This window comes from Dunckerocampus dactyliophorus, chromosome 13 (assembly GCF_027744805.1).
Source record: "Dunckerocampus dactyliophorus isolate RoL2022-P2 chromosome 13, RoL_Ddac_1.1, whole genome shotgun sequence".
In the NCBI taxonomy this organism is placed as follows: Eukaryota; Metazoa; Chordata; class Actinopteri; order Syngnathiformes; family Syngnathidae; genus Dunckerocampus; species Dunckerocampus dactyliophorus.
The window spans coordinates 9,260,010-9,275,901 of record NC_072831.1 but is presented as its reverse complement, the minus strand read 5'-3'; the positions used below and the strand labels follow the sequence as shown (position 1 = coordinate 9,275,901).

Genomic DNA, 15,892 nt, shown 5'->3' with positions numbered 1-15,892 from the left:
AACTCAGTTGAGATTCATAACAAACACACACGCACACACACACACACAGTCACCTGACTGGATCATGGTCATACCTCTCCCCTCCACCTAAACCTCATTGTCAGAAGGACCACTGGGATAACGTGACCACATGGTACACCAATTGCACAGCAGGCCAGCAACGACTAGGCCACGCCCTCTCGTGTTCTCATATTCTGTCAAGGGTTCTTGCGTCTTTTCCAAGGTCTGATTCTTTTTCAAGTTTTTCCAAAACTTAACAACGGATTGAAATGAAGGTCACAATTAAATGAGGGCAGGAAGTCACTGAAGAAGAGTGATGATGGTGGAGACACCGAAGAAGAAGAAGAAGGAGATAAAGGAAGCGGAGGGCGGAGTTCGATCTTCATCACTTTTACAACGCTCCTCCATGAAGGAGGAAGCCCAGGAGGAAGTAGAGCAGACTGGTATGGCAGAGACGCTTTGGTAAAAGTTTGTGCACAAACGGGAAGGAAGAGGAGGAGATGTCAAATGGGACCCCAGGGTTGAAGGGATGGAGGGGGAAGGTGGGGTGTAGGAAGTGAAAAGGTTGAATGAGTCATATCGTCATATCGCCACCTTTCAGTCGGCGACATCGTTGGATTTATGAGGCGATTGGCCACCGCTCGCCATCTTTAATGGCTTCTTCCTCTGGAGATGAGAACAATGACAGAGCAGCAGCACAGCGCCCCCTGCTGACACTGCATCACTCATTCACACACTGGTCTTGTCATTCACCGTACCTGCTGCTGTGGACGAGTTGGCCATAGTGCCTCCTGCTGGAGGGCATGGTGTAATGCAGGCTGCTCAGTTTGGCCGCCATCTGCTCCAGCGCCACCTTCTGTACGTCATGGTGACTGGACACCAGCTCGGCCTGGGGAAAGATGGCCATGTTTGCATGAGTTACCACGGCGACAGTCACATCAAACCATCCTAAACATGAAAAAGCACTCAGCTGCGATCCACTCCATTCCAGAGGAGGCAGTATTGTGTCATCTGTCACATAGAGACGCTTTTTTACCACAACACTATTTGCTGGACCTGCTGGGTCACCAGGCTGTGTCTCAACTGACTCACTTCTCTACTTACACTTAGTCTTTTGAGTGCATACGTGCGTTCACAGTGAGAAGTACGGCAAAATGCAGTACAATATTGGTAAGGATGAAGATTGAAACACAACGGTAGGCGTCATTAATGTGACATGACATTAGATGACCGTCATACCGCATGTAGTGAGCCATGACATGTCCAACATGATAGAGTGAAAAGGTCTCCTCCCATTCCGTGTGGAAGTGTTAAGTTATTGGCTCCTTTGTCTTTCTTTCCCACTCCGTTTTAAAACCTCTCTTAAGTTTAGAATACAGTAAATAAATTGGAGGCTAACTAGTTAGCTCGCTGGCTTGCTAATGGTGAAAGCCATGGCCATCTCTTGAGTGCCTGCAGTGATCGCATAGCCTGCGCATTAGAGTTAAGCAATGTGGCAGTCGGGTCTGGAACCAGTTAGCCGCGATAACCGAGGGATGACTGTACAGTACTGCTCCTTGTCCACTTTTTTTTTCAAGAACACTCATGTCAACTTTCTCAGGAAAGAGACAAGCCCGCTCCACACTGACACGAAGAATTTAGTTGCACTGATTAGGGGGTTGACAAAGATTCAAGTTTCACTGACTCACTGGTTGACGAAGACTTGAGTCTCACTGGTTGATGAAGACTTGAGTCTCACTGACTCACGGTTTAAAAGACTGGAGTCTCACTGAAGCGTCTTAGAGACGCAAGGATTAACGAAAACATGAGTTTCACTGACCTACGGGTTGATAATGACTTGAGTCACATTGACTCAAGGGTTGACAAAGACTCAAGGTCCACTTACTCACGGGTTGACGAAGACATCGAGCCTCAATGATGAGTCTCAGGTTGATGAAAACATGAGTTTCGCTCACTCGCAGTTTCATGAAGACTCAAATCTCACTGACTCACGGGTTGACAAAGACTAGAGTCTCACTGACACGTCCTAGTGACGCAAGGGTTAACGAAAACATGAGTTTCACTGACCCACAGGCTGACAAAGACTTGAGTTGACAAAGACTCAAGGTCCACTTACTCACGGGTTGACGAAGACATCGAGCCTCAATGATGAGTCTCAGGTTGATGAAAAGTTTCGCTTACTCTCACGAAGACCTGAGTATCACTGACTTACGGGTGCTCTTTGGACGCGGTTTGAGACAATGACTCTAGTTAATCAAGTACCCTGTTCACTTCAGTGAGCGACTCCTAAGAACTTGATTCAGTAAAAGGAATCCAGTTTCCCATCACTAGTACACACAGCAGACTTATTGAAGTGTACTGACGGAAGTATTCCATTTGAGACACAGCAGCAGTGAGTGTATAACAACACTAATGTATGACAGGAAAGGAGTGTGACAACATGCATGGTTGTGTGTGTGTGTGTGTGATTAGCTGTTTATTGTAAATGATGGATCTTGGCGCCCTGTTGTGATGGACGTGCCCTTTAAAGCCCAACAATGGTGAACACGCCACCAGAAAGACACTCCAGCCTCATTCTGCTTTCACGTTTTGGTGTGTACGGTCACACCTCACACACACACACACACACACACACACACACACACACAAACAAATACACTCCTGCTAACATAAATCACACACACCTTTAGCATGAATCGCATTCAGCGGAACAAATTACCTCTCATACAAGCACGTAACCATGAAGAGTGTCAAACACACACATATAGACACATAAACACAAACACAGGCACACAGTGAGCGGCAGTCTCCTTCACGCACATCATCGCCAGTCGCACAATCATAGCGAGGCACACTGCGGCGCTCACGTGTAATTGCATACAAACTCTATGGAGATGAGGCTTCAATTGAGCCAATGTACAAACACACACACACACGCGCTTCACCTCATCCTGCAACAATCTGAATAAAAGTGTTGTGCGTCGTCCGCCGTCTCATCTACTTAGCGGACTCAGCGGAAGGATCTGGAAAGGTCATCCAATCTGGTGAAGGCAGAGCGCCTCAATCAGGGAGCTAATAAACAAACCGGCAACACGCAATCATCTGCGTGTGTGCGTGTGTGTGTGTGTGAGAGCGCTCTCACTTTGTTTAAATGTGCCTCCACTTTCATTCATTAGAGCGCACGGTGCCGGCTGCTGACTTGTTCATTACTGTTTTAGATTGTTCTTTTTAAGTCGCCAAGTCCCAAACTCAACTCAACCCAATTCTACCACAAGAAGTTGTCTTGTGGATTACACCAGCAGCCAATCACAGAGCTGGGCAACGTCCTGCAACCACACACGCACACGCACATGCACAGTCAGCTGAGGGCTGCATGTAGGTCAATCAAACAGTGTGGACCACTTTGTGTTCACATTGAACAAACAAAGTGAAGGTTGTGTCTCAAATGGAATACTTGCATCAGTACACTAGAGCAAGTATACTGTGTACACCGGGGCTATTCAACTGGCAGCCCACAGGCCACATGCGGCCCACCAAAGCTATTTATTTAGCCCGCCAAACTTCATGCGGTACTTCCACTGCCCTGGAGAGGGCAACAGAGAGGCGTAAGTGTACATTGCCGTACTTTCCACAGACATTTTTCTAAGTTTATCTTCGCTACTAGCAAGATCCGGTACTAGCAAGCGTACTCGATCAACACCAGCCACTTTTCCTCCTCTGAACTGCTTGAATTCCTCTGAACACTCAATAGACTATAAGTACGCAAGTGCACCAATTGAGACTAAAGGCCTTTATAAAGGAAAGGGAAGCCTTGACATCACCTGATTGGACAGTTTGGACAGCTTTAGAATATCTTCCAGCATATGAAACAGGTGATGTGTGACTATTTCATTTCAAGTGTAATGCCTGAATATTGACCTTTAACAACAGCAACACAATAGGAGGGCTGCAAAACAACTACACACTACAGAGAAAAAAAGGCTTAAATCAGCCAAGCTTTGACTTTTCAGTCTAACGTTGACGGTAATTTCTTGCGACATAAGTGTGTGTTTGTGTGTGTGTGTTTGTGTGTGTGTGTGCACGCAAGTCAATACTGCAGGAGAGATATTCCAATAACAGGGTGTTTTTGTCTTGATAGAGCAGAGCAGTGTGTAATGATACAGGATCAATAATGGATATGAGGGCGGGCGGCGGCGCACGCACATACAGGTGCACGTACACATGCACATCAATACTGTAATACAGTTTAATTTGTGTGAAGCTGCTGAATGAATGCTCCTGTATCATCGTGGAGGCCACGATAAATAACTGACAGAAGTACACACACATGTGCACACGTCCGTGTGTGACACAAACTCTTCACTTTTCACCGTGTTCGAAGGAAAAGATTGTCATTTCTTTCCAAATAGATGTAGATCCCCACTTTTGGTTGGGATTACCTTCCGGGACCAACAGCAAATGGCGGAAAAAAATGAGACGCCGATAAAAATGTCAAGTTTTGATATACGGCTCACTCCTCCCCTTCCAAAACCTCCTGCTAGCTTGACCTTGATGACTCAGATTTCACATCAGCATTTGCAATAAAAGTGACTGTAGTCATTATTTGATTAGATTGCAACACAATCCATCTTTAAAGTGCTCATACCACCCAAAAAAGTTTGAAAAAAAAACAATTACAAAATGAAAGTACTCACCTAATGAAACATTTTTACAAACTAGGAGTGAAATGAAGTGGTGATTTTGATCCGATTTTTTAACATGCCTCCACGGAAGTTCTCTGAACCGACTAGCGCTAGAAGCCAGCAGGCTAAAGAAGGTGTTTCTCCAAGCCGCAAAATGTGAACGCTTGAAAAAAAAAAAAAAAAAGATCAGTGCAGCATAAGAAATAAATATGTAAAAATGCTGGGGGGGTTTAACAGTAGCACATGAATGCTCTACATTTTACCTGTATTATTACATATTTAGAAATTATTACCCACTTGAATGAATCACATTTACTATGGAAAAATGACTTATTTTCAGACAAAAAAATAAATAAGGCCGCACGGTGATCTAGTGGTTAGCATGTTGGCCAACACAGTAACAGTAAGGAGATCGGGAAGACCTGGGTTCGATTCTCCGTTGGGCATTTCTGTGTGGAGTTTGCGTGTTCTCCCCGTGTGTGCGTGGGTTTTCTCCGGGTACTCCGGTTTCCTCCCACATTCCAAAAACATGCATGTTAGGTTAATTGGTGACTCTAAATTGTCCATAGATATGAATGTGAGTGTGAATGATTGTTTGGCGATATGTGCCCTGTCATTGGCTGGCGACCAGTCCAGGGTGTACCCCGCCTGTTGCCCGAAGTCAGCTGGGATAGGCTCCAGCATATTGATTGATATTGATATTGGTCTTGAAGGTCATTTGTGGGGGTGTCACAAGAGCTCGCGAGATTAAAATGTGACAAGATTTGTCGTTCAAAAAAGAACTGTCTCGTGGCACGAGGCCTGGGACGATAAGAAATCAATTCATTCATTACTTCGCCATGTGCATGCGTGTCTGTTTTCCTCGTCTCTCGCCTCCAAACAGGCAGAAAGAGTTCACTATGTGCATTGGTTTCAACACTTGGTGCGTTTGTTCCACAGAACAAGGGGCCCTTTTGTCAGTCATACAGTCTTTTTATATTTTTTCATTGTGCTTGTGAAGCGAAAATCTCATATCGTCTCGTTCTCGTAGTCCCAATGTCGTGTATCGTCTCATCTCGAGAAGTGAGTGACGCCCCAAGTCGTGTGTAATTTCATTATGACAAGCGCTGATGCTTTTTTTTTTTTTACATTACACAAAGTTTTGGAGACGTCCTTTCACATCTCCTGCGAGGAAAACAACCTGTGTTCCTAGTACCCTAAACGCGGCTTATTTTCCCACCAGTGTTCTTGAAGGCAGCATTAGTCATAATCAATGTGGCTGTATTTTAATTTAATGGTGTCTTTTTGACATTGTGACACTTATTGATGTTTTATTCTCCACCAACTAAATGTCACCTGCTGAACACTCGTGTGCCACCCAAAATGTCCCCCCCCTCACCCCCACACACACATGATGAAGATGTTGAAGAGCGAGGCAGGTGTCAGCAGCGCACTGGGGGCAGGTGTTACAGCAGCAGCCATTAATAGAGCTAATTAACATTAGCCACTATTGTAATTAACATGCAAACTAATGAGGAAATAATGAAGCGACATCAAAAAATCAGAAGTAAACGAGCGCGAGCTCGAGATGAGTCGACTGACGGAGGCGCGGAAGTGCAACGCATCATGGGACATGCCCATGTGGACTCGTTAAGAGCGGACCAATCAGCACAGTCATCTATTCTCAAGACTGAACTTTGATCATTGGAATTTGGCAAAGGTTGCGGAAATCGCAGGAGGTCCATCACTCAATATAACAGTCTGACTAACGGTGTCATCTTACAGAGAACGCTAAAATGATCACACTCCAGAGGGATCTTCCAGAGGGGCTGGGCTGTTGGTGGCAACCGTTGGCAAATGAACTGCTCTGCTGGGAGCCATGCAAATTTGGGGAAAAATTTACAATAGCTGGTTTGTTTATTTTGTTTTATTTGAACAAAATTGGTATTGGTACTTAGTACTTGTCTTGTACAAGTCCTAGCTACCTTTTGAGTGTTAAGTTGCTGTGTGTGATTTCAGCACTCTATGTACGATGACACTGTAAGTCAGACTGTTATATTGAGTGATGGACCTCCTGCGATTTCCAAAGGGGTGACAAGCTCATCGTGAGTTTTTTCATAGCTTATGATTGGCTCCTGTCAAATAAAGAGCTGCCCGGTCCTCAAGGACTCGTGCGTGCCATAAGATGTCATTTTATGACGTGGACATATGCAGTTTATAGTCCGGTGCGGCTTATATATGTACAAATCTCTTTTCCTCTCTAAATTTAGTGGGTGCGGCTTGAACACCGGTGCTTCTTATACACGGGAAATTACGGCAATCATTTGACAAGAAATGATTACAACATTACAAGAACAAAGTCAGAATATGAGTAAAAAAAGTTTTAAAACATTAAAAGCTCACAGGAAAAAGGAAAATTTAATTTGAGAACATGTTATAAACTGACGAGAAATACATTAGTAGTAGTAGTACAGTAGATGACAGTCACATTTTTACATGAAAAAAGTTGAGAAATATGAACTATGAGAAATATAAACTATGAGAAAAGCTATGACTTTTTAGGAGAAAATACCCCAATTTTACAAGATAAAAAAAAGTTGTACTACTAAGAGAAAAAGTTATATTTTTTTGTAAATTAAAAAAAAGGCCGAAATATTGTGGGAAAAAAATCCTTACAATACATTATTGCAAAGACGAAAAACGTTGTAAAAGATGAAATAGGTCGTCGTTTTAACACGATTTTAATTATTGGAGATTTACCTGTTACCAGCTTGCACTTCGTCTCATTTGAAAAATCATGACAGAAAAGCTAAGCAGTTTGGTCGTTTTGCATTTTGGTCCCTTACTCTACCTTAAAACACAGGTACATACCGAACGGTGATGATGGCGTACCGTTACACCCCAATTTATCATTTATTCCATTCACTTAATACGTAATAACAGTATGGATGTTGAAAATCACTGAGTGACTTTAAGAATGTCGTAAACAAAGATAGACTTGACATTTAGAAGTTTTCAGAGCTTGAAAAGTTGAAAGTCAGGAAAGCAGTAATGACAAGAGAGAAAATGTAATCCCACAATAAAAGAGTGGATTAATTTTAATCAAAGAACGTAAGAATGAATTCTATTTCCTTTCTTGGAAATGGGGAACATTCAAATGTTAAACAGCTTTGTTGTTTTTATTGGCTCTCTCTTTTTCGGGTGAAACGTGATCGCACGTTAGCGAATAACAACATGGCGTAGTTTCCCTTTGAAACGAGGCCTGAGCGACCTGTCGTTACCACGTCTGCCAGTAGAGGGCGCTGATGCCAACTTAGCGTTAAAACTGCAAAACCATCACGCCGCATACGACGACGTCTACACAGTGTGACATGTTAGTAAGTTGCTAATGACCAACATGGACGCCAACACACACGGAGCATCCACAGTACACAAGTAATTAGCAGGAGTGCTAACCAGACCACAGGCGGCATTTTCTGCTGGCCCTGGCAGAAAGACGACACGTTTTTCTTAAATGTTTGATTAATTATTTTGGTTCCAATCCAGTTCTGCTTCCCCCTTATTTAATTAAAATATCATTTTAAAACATAATTAACTTTTTAATCTGACTGCATGCCAGCGAGTCCACTGCAAATAACACTCTTTTTCTTTCTTTTTGTTTAGTCTTTCTTCCTTCCTTCCTTCCTTCCTTCATTACTTCCTGCTTGATTCTTTTCTTCCTTCTTGTCTTTCTTCCTTCCTCCATACGTCTTTCATTCTCCCTGTCTTCCATCCATCCTTCTTTCATTCCTTTCTTTCTTTCTTCCTTCGTTCCTCTGTTTCTTCCTTTTTCAATTCTTCCTTGCTTCCATATTTTCTTCATTCATTCATTTCTTTCTTCCATTCATACCACATCCTATCATTCTTTCCTTTCTTTCTTTCTTCATTCATTTCCTTCCTTCCATCCCATCTTACTTCTTTGTTTTCTTCCTTTGTTCCTTCATTGCTTCCCTCCATTTCTTCCTTTCACACTACATTCTATCATTCTTTCCTTTCTTTCATTCATTCTTTCTTCCTTCTTCCTTTTGTTTTATTCCTTCCTTCTGTCATCCTTCCTTCCTTTGTTCCTTCTTCCTTCATTACTTCCCTGCATTTTTCCTTCTTTTCTTTCCTACTTTGTCCCCACAATACTTCTTTCCTTAAAACCTCCTCTATACCATCCTTCTTTCTTCCTTCCTTCCTCTCTTTGCTTCTTGTTTTCATTCCTTTAGTCAATTCTTCCTTCCTTCCATACTTTCTTCTTTCTTTTCTTCCCTCATTCATTTCTTTCTTCCATTCATACTACATTCTATCATTCTTTCTTTCTTTCTTCATTCATTTCTTTCTTCCTCCCATCTCATCTTTCTTCATCCTTCCTTCCTTCCGTTCCTTCTTCCTTCATTGCTTCCCTCCATTTCTTCCTTTATTCCTTTCTTTCTTCCTTTCATACTATATTCTATCACTTTCCTTCCTTTCTTTCTTCACCCATTTCTTTCTTCCTTCCTTCCCATCTTACTTCATTCTTCCTTTTTTGTTTTCTTCCTTCCGTCATCCTTCCTTCCTTTTGTTCCTTCTTCATTACTTCCCTCTAGGCGTGCTCCGATCGACCGATCAGTATCGCACAATTTCTGTGGAAAAGCACGTTATCGGCATATCTCGATACTTGCTTTGAAACGGCAATCCACTTCTCCGATCAGCTCCGCCTCCATTGCAGCAGCCAGCCTATAGCCACCGTCTCCCGCTGTCGTGTGCGACTTCCTGTCATTGTGAGATATAAGTTTTGCACACTGCAAAACACGCCTTACAACTCTTTAGCTTGGTGCGGCATTTGGGCAGTGGGCACTTGGCAAGGTGTGGTGAGTTTTCACGGCCCGCGATGTGATCGTCGGTCAGGCGGCGGCTAATTAGCCAAAACGCGGGACACGCGCCCGTGATAGCCCAAACAGTGGTTGCATTCGTCAGACTGGATGGCTGGCCGTCGGCGGCGGTGGAAGAAACCGGGTTTGCCGACTGCCTGGGGTCCTGAGTGCCATCCGACTGCTCTTGCATCCAAAGTCTCCTTAAAGAAGGCGTCTCATCCTCTAAGTTTCACCAGTGTTTTGGAAAAAGTAAGTCAAATAGGTTTTGTTCCCCGTTTCGTATAATATAGCTCAGGAGGCACCAACGTGGTGCCCGCCTGCAAACGCCTGCTTTTCATGCAGGTTTTCAGTTAATGTGAGAACACTAGAAAGAAATGCCTTCTGAGAAATAAGATATGAAAATAAATGTTTTTTTATTTAAAAATGTACGCTTCGGTGATCGGTAGCGGTAGCGGTGTCAGCCGATTCCACTCATGGATGGTTGGTATCGGTATCAGCGGCATAAAAACCTGATCAGAGCATCCCTACTTCCCTCCATACTTCCTTCTTTTCTTTCTTTCTTCCTTCTTTCCTTCCGTCTATGCTTTCTTCTTTCCTTCCATCCTTACTTTCTTTCCACATTCCACTTTTTCCTTCCTTTCTTCTTTCTTTCTGTCCATCCTTTCTCACGGTATCTGTGAGACAGATGCCACCCGCAGCCTTCTTGCACACGCACACGCACACACACTAATGTGCAGTGCAACTTCACACCTGTTGGACCTGTACTGTGCGGGTGTGTGTTAATTTACAACATTGCAAAGTGTCATTTTGAGATTGTTTAATTAAAAAACAACTCTTGTGGTGTGTGTGTGTGTGTGTGTGTGCGTGTGTGTGATGATAGCGGGCGGGGAAAATAGCAATCAGTCAGTGAAGCTTTTATTTTGAAAGACAAAAGGGCTGATCCTATTACGATGATTAAAAAAGATGAAATCGCCATCGTCATCTTCCTCAAATCAACATGAATGACTTGAGTTTATTTATTTTGTGACGTATGCATGGAAATAAAGTCAATAAAAGTCAATGACATCAGAAAGGTTACTTTGATTAAGAGCGCAGATCACAACTAAATTGTCTTTACTGTTTTTTTATTCTTCCTCATCCTCATCCTGTCTCACCTTTAGTCCCCTCAAGGACGTGATTCCATATTTTCAATATCCAAGATGGAACATGAATCAAACCCCACCACCGCCCACCCCCCACCATCCACTGAGACACGGAGGAGGACACACATGAGATGACAAAGACGAGGACAAGCAAAAGAGCTGGAACGCTTTGTATTGAGAATTGTCTCATTGGGAAGACTCATGTTTAGAACATTTTTGGAGATGTTTTGCATCAGGCTACTAAAGCTTTTTTACTATGGCTATCATATATCCCCACATTCCAAAACATTCCCACATTTTATGTAATTCCGCATTTTCCACCTCAACATTCCCATCGAAAACGAAAACATTTCTCATTTCCCACAATTCTCAATCGATCTAACTCATTAAAACATGACAACAACTCATTCAGGCCGTTCGGACTAACAGTTTTCTAGGGCTGCAGCTCTCGAATGTGTTTGTAATCGATTGCATTCTACTGAAAATGATTTCAATCGAGAAATGGAAAAGATTAAGATATTGAGTTTTTACAGTGTTCAAAGTACAATGAAGACACCTGTACATATTACTCTACACACTGCTCACAAATAAGTGAGCGAGACACGCACTTCCTTGTTGCATTCCACAGTATTGTCTGCCTGAAATGAGCAGCTACTGCTCAGTGAGCTGCAATGTGTTTATTTTCCATCACTGTGCTGTGGTTTTGCAGATGGAATAAACCCTGTATGAAGTCACGTTACCATCCTAGTAAACTGCCACACATTCGACAGTAGTGGTAATTAAAAGAAAGCTAGCCCTCCACATGGCTAAGGTTATGTTAGTAAGGTACATTAACCTCAATCTCACTGATTTGCGCTACGTTAATTTGACCTCGTCACGGATCTTCGGCTCCATTCAGGAGGAGATGACGCAACATATCAGATGTGCTGTTGCAGGACGTAAGTGCCGCGTTACACCAGACACACGTCACGGTGTTCAACTTGCTGTTTGGCCACTTTTTCTGTCTGTTTTTTTTACATTTTGTTCGGCGACAAAATTGCAACTTCCTTTTGTTGCCTTGTCGCATTCGCTCGCCTCCTCAATCTTCCCCCGCCTTCCGTTTCCTTCTTCGTCGTCTGCGTGGCTGACGTAAGCGCATTGGTGACGTAAGCGATTCCTCGAGGCAGAAAAAAATTATCATTTTTAGGAATCGAGGTACTCGGATTATTCGAGAAATCGTTGCACCCCTAAAAATTTCCTCATCCCAAAAATGTCCACTTTTCTCAAAATTCCCATACACAGATTCTATTTAATTTCAGGAATTCTTACTACTTGCACATTTCTCAAACCATTCCAACACCAAAACCTTCAGCTCATTGAAAACATTCAAGCTATCTATTTTCCATATCCCAAAAATCCCTATCACTCCACATTTTCCATACACTATTTCAGTTCATCTTCCGCTGGTCAGCATTCACTCTCAATTTCTACAGATTTGAAGAAGATATTTCAAGGAATAAAGGCCAACATTCCTGCTATGGAGTGATGGCCCTCCTCTCAGGTGTCGTTACAGCGGCTGATAATTCCCGCCCGGTCCGAGCGGGTTTCCATCGTGGCTAACAAGGCCGTAAAAAGGCTCGCAGTCTGTTGGCGCCCTCTCCCCCACTGCTAATTTCAATATCCCCCTGCCGCTGATGTGCGGTAGCAGAAAGCATAAGCATGGTGGGAAGGAGACCCCCGAGGGAGAGGCTGCCATGCTGTGGCAGATGCCAACGCTCGTAAAACATTCTGCTGTCAAAAAAAAAGACAAAGCTTCTTTTTGTTGTCCACATCAGAACATCACCACATCACTCTAAAACATTCTGGCACCTGACATTTGACTCTAAGACTGTTGGGCTGCTTTCAGGATTAGCAGTCACTAAAACAACACAAAAAGGGTCATTTTTAGGATTAAAAAATGTGGGAATGTCATTTTTACAAGGTGCAAAAGGTTCAATATTACAAGCCGTAACGTAGAAGGAAGGAAAGATTTAAGAAGAACTGCGATAAACAGAAAGCAGTTGAGTTTCAACAATAAAAATGTTGTCTTGTCTCATAAACAACAGATGATCACTGCCTCTTAGAGTTGCTCTCACATTAACAATGTCACATATTCCTTATAAAACCCTTTACTTCAATGTAAAAAAGTAAGCATGTACAGGTATAATCACATTCCGTTTCAGCACAGAGGCGTACTGATTTCCCACACGGTACACATTAGATGCGAGGGGCAGGAAGTGTTTATGGCGTCACGTACAGTATCTGCTCGGCGAACAAATACTGTGCAGTCTAAATATTTACATCGGATGGTCTTATACATCTGCAAATTCAAGTGTTTTGGCCATAAACAGTAGATAGAACATCATGAGTTACATCCAAATGCGTGAAACAGCTGCTTAAGTATGAGTAACATCTTCATTCAGCCCAGCTTACATAACATCAAACGCCAGAGTCACGTCTGCTTAAGTATGAGCAACGAACGAAATGGCTGAAAAATGTCTGAAATACGTCCATCAACATCCAGTTTGCATCTTATAAAAGACCAAGCTCCACCCATCGCCTCATCACAACAGTCATATAGCTCCTGGACGCTCCACATCGCTCGTTTTGAAATGATATTTATTTATTTGTGTTATTTACTTGTATTAATGTCTCTTCTGTTGTTGTTGCTTAAATTCTTGGTATTTATGTATATGTGTTTATGTTTCTTATGTTCTTATTCTTTCTTGTGTTTTTCTTCTTTTCTTGGGAGAATGAACAGAATAAGATTTTCATTGCATGGTATAACTGCTGTTTTACCATGCACATGACAATAAAACTCTCTTGAATCTTGAATCTTGAATATTTGGATCGCTATTATCTTGGAATACAGGTTTCCCTCGCCACTTTGCGCTTTGAATTTCGCGGCTACGCTCTATCACGGTTTTTCAAAAATAGATTACTTATTAAGTCATGCTGTTTTGTAGTTGAAGCCTATTAGTCTCTTTTTGCCTAAATTAAGTATTTTCAAGCATAAAAATGGCTAAATGAACTAAAATACAAATACAGTCGTCCCTCTTTTATTGTGGTTAATTGGTTCCAAGCCCGACCGCGGTAAGTGAATTTCCGCAAAGCAGGATACAATATTAATAAATGGAATATGTTCGCAGCATAGAAAACCTGTTGATGACTTTCCAAATATGTTTTTGACTATTATTCGCGCCACGTAGACATGAAGTAACACAGACTCGATCACCAGAACAACAGGCTTTTATTGCAGGTTTGAATTATCTCACAACAGTCACAATAATACTTAACTCTCTTAAATCTCAACTCTCAACCCCACACGTCACCTCCATCCACCCCACCGGAACACATTTACAGTAGCACACAGGAGTACAAATCTTATTTATGTCTTAAAATGTATACTATATTGGGTAATACGAGTGTAAAGGTGACTCTAGCGGTGTTATTTCATGTCTAGACGGCCCTAATAATGTTAAAAAAAACATATTTAGAAGGTCGTGAACAGGTTTAAGATGAAAAATTCTATTTATGAATAAGGAATGCTACTTTGCGGAAATTCACTTATCACGATTGGGTCTGGAACCAATTTACCGCAATAAACCAGGTAATGCTGTACTTTTATTTTGGAGTACTATTACACTTGCAGGCCCTGTGCGAGGAACTTGCTGATCACCATAAGCAACTTTCTAATCTGCAGGAGAGAGCGTGACGACGAGCGCGCTGCCCACTTGAAATATATGAGCCCAGAAACTTGTATATTTCACAGATATGATTGCTGACCTGAATTCATTTCATTCTATGAAAAAACATGTCATGGCTGTGAAAACATACATTTTGTCAAGTTGCATGTGGTGAATTCCGTGGCTGGAGGAGGACAAACTGTCTGCCTGCCCAACAGCCATGGTAGTCTAAAAAGCGGTATGATTCTGCTCGAAATGGCCAAAAAACACCAGCGTAACATATGCCAACTGCCAATTGCTATCCAAAAATGGCTGAGGGAAATTTTGAACATGTCCAAATTTTGGAACAGCTAGACATTCATTCAAAGTTATCGCATGTTGTGTGTGAAAATGCTTCTGTGTATTGCTAGTATTTCCACCCTTTCCAAATATTGTCATCCTTTATCGTGAAATGTAACCAAACTTTCCAGCGTTTGTGCCGCCTGAGAACTAGATTTCCTCTGTCGATGTCTAGATAGTTGCTGGGGTCTCTTAAGTTAAGCGTTTTTCTTCTCAAAACAATATGCGTTCAAAAGAATTGCACCACAAAACCGTTGCCCACAAAAAAGTCAGACCTCTCGGTCGCTCGGCTTTATTTTGTCTTCGTTCATATCACTGCGCGCTGCCGCTTGTCCATTGTTGTGTATGTGTTCCACTGTGTTTACATGCGTGGATGAAGACCACTGCGATGCGAAGTCCCTCGCGCCACAGCCGTCTTCATCCGTGCATGTAAACACTGGAAAAAATGTTTTTATAGAAAAGTAAGTTTTAATTTTACAAGATGAACGCTGCAATTTCAGGAGAAAAAAAAGTTAGACAAGAAGAAAATACAACAAGAATAAAGTGCTAATGTTAAGAGAAAATCAGCATTTTACTAGAAAAAAAAGCTGAAAGATGAAAGTCGGCGTGTTATGAGAAAAAGTCCTAATTTTTTGAGAAAAAAGTTACATTTTACAAGCAAAAAATCCTACATTTTACCAGAATAAAGCGGTGAGGTAGTTATGCCTCATTTATCATTTTTCCAGACCTGACCATGAAAAGTACATTTCCACACAGTAGGATTCCTTATTTATAAATCTGATATTTTCATAGAGCATAGAAAACCTTTTTTACGACCTTCTAAACAGGTCAAGATCAACTTTATTATCCCCGAGGGGCAATTTGTTCTACAGCCAGCAGTATCACACAGACAACAAATCAACAATAAATATAATATTAAAAACAATAAATACAGCACCAACATTACAAAGAATTATTCAGCAGAACAATGGCTGCCGGAACTAAAGAATTCCTCATCCTATTGGGCCTGCATTAAAGAACACCGTATCTGTGACCCGATGGAAGCAACCTGAACTCATCATGCAGGGGATGACTGGAATCATCAATGACTGACTGAGCCTTCTTCAGAGTCCGCCTCTGGTACAACACAGTCAGGTCATTGAGTGTGGTGCCAGCAACTCTGCTGCACA

The 15,892-nt window shown here is 42.2% G+C and overlaps 1 protein-coding gene across 6 annotated transcripts in view; it reads right to left on the bottom strand.

The window, feature by feature from the left end:
- Positions 1 to 15,892, bottom strand: part of akap6 (A kinase (PRKA) anchor protein 6) — a 128,480-nt gene that overhangs the window by 47,881 nt on the left and 64,707 nt on the right. For all 6 annotated transcript variants that reach the window (XM_054795647.1, XM_054795646.1, XM_054795650.1 and 3 more), the window contains one exon: positions 759 to 889. In XM_054795647.1, coding sequence (XP_054651622.1) covers positions 759 to 889 — 131 coding nt within the window. The remainder of the gene's footprint in view (positions 1 to 758; positions 890 to 15,892) is intronic.